Source organism: Astatotilapia calliptera, chromosome 9, assembly GCF_964374335.1.
Source record: "Astatotilapia calliptera chromosome 9, fAstCal68.1, whole genome shotgun sequence".
Taxonomy (NCBI): domain Eukaryota; kingdom Metazoa; phylum Chordata; class Actinopteri; order Cichliformes; family Cichlidae; genus Astatotilapia; species Astatotilapia calliptera.
In genome coordinates, this window is record NC_137430.1 from 19,421,640 (window position 1) to 19,426,335 (window position 4,696).

General features: G+C 39.8%; 1 protein-coding gene across 1 annotated transcript; it reads left to right on the forward strand.

The window, feature by feature from the left end:
- The first annotated feature begins 59 nt into the window (after positions 1 to 59).
- On the forward strand, positions 60 to 2,435 carry LOC113029730 (cystatin-B-like). The gene is made up of 3 exons (XM_026180722.2): positions 60 to 1,017; positions 1,096 to 1,197; positions 1,991 to 2,435. The coding sequence occupies exons 1-3, from the start codon at positions 877 to 879 to the stop codon at positions 2,117 to 2,119; spliced, it is 372 nt and encodes a 123-aa protein (XP_026036507.2). The 5' UTR covers positions 60 to 876; the 3' UTR covers positions 2,120 to 2,435.
- The last annotated feature ends 2,261 nt before the right edge of the window (positions 2,436 to 4,696 follow it).

A 4,696-nucleotide genomic window follows, 5' to 3' on the forward strand; every position in this document is an offset into this window, starting at 1 on the left:
TCCAGCTGTACTAATCCTCAACAGCAGGTGTGTTCGGGGAACCGGAATAGCGAGCTCAGAGTTAGCGCGATGATTTGGTCTTGGATGTACATATGGATGTGTCATTTGATCTTGGATGTAGTAAGCGACGTACGAAGAACGGACCCCTGGTGTCCTGCAAGATTTAAATATCATCCTGGATCAACACACCTGAAACAAATGAATAGTTCATTACCAGGCTTCTGGAGAACGTCAAGACATGTTGAGGAGGTAATTCAGCCATTTAAATCAGCTGTGATGGATCAAGGACACATCAAAAACCTGCAGGACACCGGCCCTTGAGGCCTGGAGTTTGACACCTGTGCACTAGAGGTAGTTGGATCAATACCAACTCTAGTATTGGTATCTGATCGATACTAGCTCATTAGAATCAATACTTTGTTTCTATCTCCTTAAGCTCAGTTGGTATAATTGTATTAAATAAATAAAATTTTTGGAGATTTGGAAAGGCTGAGGTTCAGGTATCAGAAGTAGGATAACCGGAAAGGAAGAGCTAAAAGCAGTACTCAGGCTGTGATTCATGTGTGATCCTTTCCAATATTTCAATCACAGCTCACACCCTGTATTTTCACTTCCCGGCAGACTCAAGAGTATTTTGTCATACGCCCCGACAAACCCACACATGCGGTAAAAATGTGGGCAAAAGTTATTATTTTCTTGTGCTAGTCTAAGTGTGCTTGTTTTGTTTTTGATTTTTACCACCCCCTTGTTCTTGAGCTGATGGTACGGTTCAAAATGCGAAGTCATATGACTGGCTGTTGTGTTATTTGGTTTTTCACATGATCGTTTACAAATACTGTACCAACAAACACCCATCTTCCTCTGCGCTGGTCCACAATGCAGAGTCTTGTGAATTGGCGTGTGTTTATTAGCTTTTTGGTCATTTTTTACCAACAAAATGTTGTCGAAGTGGAAATGTGCGGAGGGCTGACCGAGGTGGAGCAGGCTGATGAAGCAGTTCAGAAGATCTGTGATGCAGTGAGTAGAAACGGGAGATTTTTACACTCACACACAGGGCCTGTCATTCATATTGATTTTGCTGTCATTGTTATTCAGATGAAGCCTCTCGCAGAGCGGAAAACCGGGAGAAACTTCGAGGTTTTCACTGCAGAGAACTACAAAACACAGGTCGTAGCTGGGACCAACTACTTCATTAAGGTAATGTTTGTAATGCAAGCAGTGAGCAGTGGCAACACTGCAAAGCTCTGAGGTCTTGCATGCAATAAAATATAATTAAAAAGAGCATTGATTGATAATGTGATCTGTCAGGTGAAAACTAAAGCAATGATCAGTGGGGGGTTTCAGTTACTATCTCTTCACATATGTAGTGATTTTAAAAGAAGGTGTGTGCAAACCTTTAACTGTTATTGATTTTCTAGCTTCATAGCTGAGGCTTTCAATCATTGTTTCCACACAAATTTCACAAATTCCACACAAAGTGCACCTCACACTCCTGGTGTGGCACAGGACGAGCATTTCCGGTTTTTCCAGTTCTTGTGAATGATCGCTTGTCACACACAACGCACACTAGGGGCGGGGGTGTTGAACTGCAGGCCTCGAGGGCTGGTGTCCTGCAGGTTTTAGATATCACCCTGTTTCAACATACCTGAATCAAATGATTAGTTCATTACCAGGCTTCTGGAGAACTTCAGGACATGTTGAGGAGGTAATTTAGACCCTCGAGGCCTGGAGTTCAACACCTGTGCACTAGGGCTTAAATAAAGAAGCATAAGCACATATTTACTTCATAAACTCTGTCAGCCATGAACAGAGCTCAACAAATGTTCTGTTTGTGAACACTACAACAATCAGGCACTCTATATATGAAGATGTGGATTCTCCTTTTCCATGCATGTTGTTTGGCCCACAGCTGTGGCTTACATTGATAAAATAAAATGATCAGGATTACTTCTATGTGCACATCAAGCATCTCCTTTAACTTTCCTTGCAGGTCTATGTGGGAGGAAACGAATATGTTCACCTCCATGTTTATGAGAAACTCCCGGCTTATGGAGGAACGCTTGAGCTGACTGATCTGCAGCACCCCAAGACTCAGAATGACAGTATTGAGTACTTCTAATGGGACAATGAACCAGTGAAAGCATCAGTGCCTACAGCCTGTCCTCTCAATGTAATCCATTAATAACTTGCCTCTTCATGAGGGGAAAGCTTTCCTTGTTTACATATAATAACCAACTACAGATAATGGAAGGCAAAGGGAATCAGTTAAATACGAGGTGGGTGGAAAAGAATATAGCCGATTATTCAAATCACAGCAGAAAAATAGTCCTTTCATGTTTGTCTGTTTTTTGTTTTTTGGTTTTTTTTGGAAGACTTATTTCTGGAATGTTTTACAAAAATTAAAAACTCTGCAATTTGCAGACTTTGTATATTAATGTGGTTCAAGTCTGCTTACTTATCAAAGAGGAGTGAAACGAGTGTGACTGTGTATGTGGGACGCATATGTGAACAGTGTATTTAAAGTGTAATTTATGTCGCATAGCTGTATAAACTTGGTCAGTTTTGGACGATGTAACAGAATTAATCATGAAGGTCTGATAACCTGATTTTGAGTTCTTTTAATATCATTTCAAAGGGTGTAATTTAAAAAAACAAACAAACAAAACAGTATTTCATTTGCTAAGGTATTTGTGACCAGATTTGAATTAAAAGTTGTGCTATGTACAGGGTGGGCCATTTATATGGATACACCGTAATAAAATGGGAATGGTTGGTGATATTAAAGTCCTGTTTGTGGCACATTAGTATATGTGATGGGGCAAATTCCTAAAGATGGGTGGTGACCATAGTGGCCATTTAGAAGTCGGCCATCTTGGATACAACTTTTGTTTCATCAATAAGAAGAGGGCCATGTGACACATCAAACTTATTGGTAATGTAACAAGGAAAACAATGGTGTGCTTGGGTTCAACATAACTTTATTCTTTCATGAGACTGCAACACCAGACTGCAGATGAGCTGCATACAGGGCTGGTTTGGGACAAAAAAATCAGCCTTTTCCATTATAGGAAAAATCATAAAGCCTTTGAATGAAAAACTGTTGTGACAGTGATGTACACGGTTTTGATGGTATATATGTATCCATCAATTGTTTGTAAGATTGATAATTATTTTTTAAAAGCTAGATATTTTAAATGTGAATAAGGAAGAAAAGTATTTCTTTGTGCCCCCCTCTCCCTGTTAATGCCCTACCTGGCCCCCCTGGCCAAACTTTGCTAGACCGCCCCTGCACAGTTACCAGCTGTCAGATACGTAGAAAAAGGATCCTGGCAAAGTGAACGATAAACAAACAAGAGATAAACGCCGATCAGCTGATCATTGATCCGTTTCATGATTGAAGTAGCAAGGGGGGGGGGGGGGGGGGAGAAGAGGCAGGTGTGCAGCTCCAGCAGAAGCAGACGAGGAACAGGACACCGTGGAACACAGACCAACAGGCAGGAGAACACACAGGGCTTAAATACACACACCAGTAATCAGGGGATGAGAGACAGGAGGGCAACACACCTGGGAGAAATCAGAGCTGACGGGACAGGGGAAACGTAAATTGAACACACTCACATGAGTCGGGGACCTTCAGAATAAAACAGGAAACTCAGACACGGGGAACCAGACAAGACACTAAACTAAACAGACAGATTCAGAAGCAGACAGTGTGACGCCATAGACAGACAGAGGGAACACGGAAGTGGGACCAGGGCAGGCACAGAACAGAAACCTAATAAATGGCAAATCATAACGGAATACATAATCAGAATAAACAAAAGCATAAAGAAACACAAAACACTGAGTCGGCAGACTCAGGACCATGACATAATCATTCAGTGATTTAAAGAATGTGAACTTTTAATATTCATTTTTCTAATTTACATTTTAAACGTTTTCAGCTATTTTCCAACTTCTTCTGTGTGAACATCAGCTTTCAAAAGTTCTGCACTTTGGTTTTCAGGTTAAAAAGTCTGTATTTTCCAACTCATTCAACATTTTTAGCTTAATATTCATTAATTATTTCATTTCAGTGCATACATTCAGATTTCAGCATTCACACTGCAGTTTCTTCAGAAAATGCACTTTCTAGTTGGAATATGTTTCAGTAAACAGTTAAGAGAATTATTTGAACCAAAAACTTCAAATTTGGATTCATCTCTCCATAAGAGCTGTGGCCACTGATATTCAGTGCAGTTCTTGTGTAACTTGACAAATCTCAGCCTTGCTTAAAAATGATAGAGTAGTTGGACCGACTGTGTCAGGGTTTTTTCTGGATATTTTTTTTTCTTTTCTGAAGAACATGACTTTCAGATACAGTTAATCTGTTGTAGGCTGTTCTTTTTTGTTTTGTTGTGTTGTTTGTGTTCTTTAGGTCTGCCACTTTATTTCTGTCCTTCACTTGTTGTTCAGTTTCCTAATCTTTTTAATAACTGCAGATCATACCAAGTTATACCAGCATCTTGGCTAACAGCTCATTAGAAATCACCTTCTGGTGCAAAAATACTATTTTATATTTGTCAAACGGTGCTTTTCTTGTCATTTTTCATACATTTAACAAAAGAAATGGGAACAATTTTTTTTATTTTATTTCTGGAACAGGCTGCAAGTAACAAAGTACCTACAGATAAATTAACTAGTTCCTCTCTTGGGT

What these genes read in the sequence shown, in the direction of transcription:
- LOC113029730 (XM_026180722.2), top strand. Translation starts at nt 877, where the DNA reads ATGCAGAGTCTTGTGAATTGGCGTGTGTTTATTAGCTTTTTGGTCATT. An exon ending in TTCAGAAGATCTGTGATGCA is followed by an intron (nt 1,018 to 1,095) that starts GTGAGTAGAAAC and finishes ATTGTTATTCAG; the next exon opens with ATGAAGCCTCTCGCAGAGCG. An exon ending in GGACCAACTACTTCATTAAG is followed by an intron (nt 1,198 to 1,990) that starts GTAATGTTTGTA and finishes CTTTCCTTGCAG; the next exon opens with GTCTATGTGGGAGGAAACGA.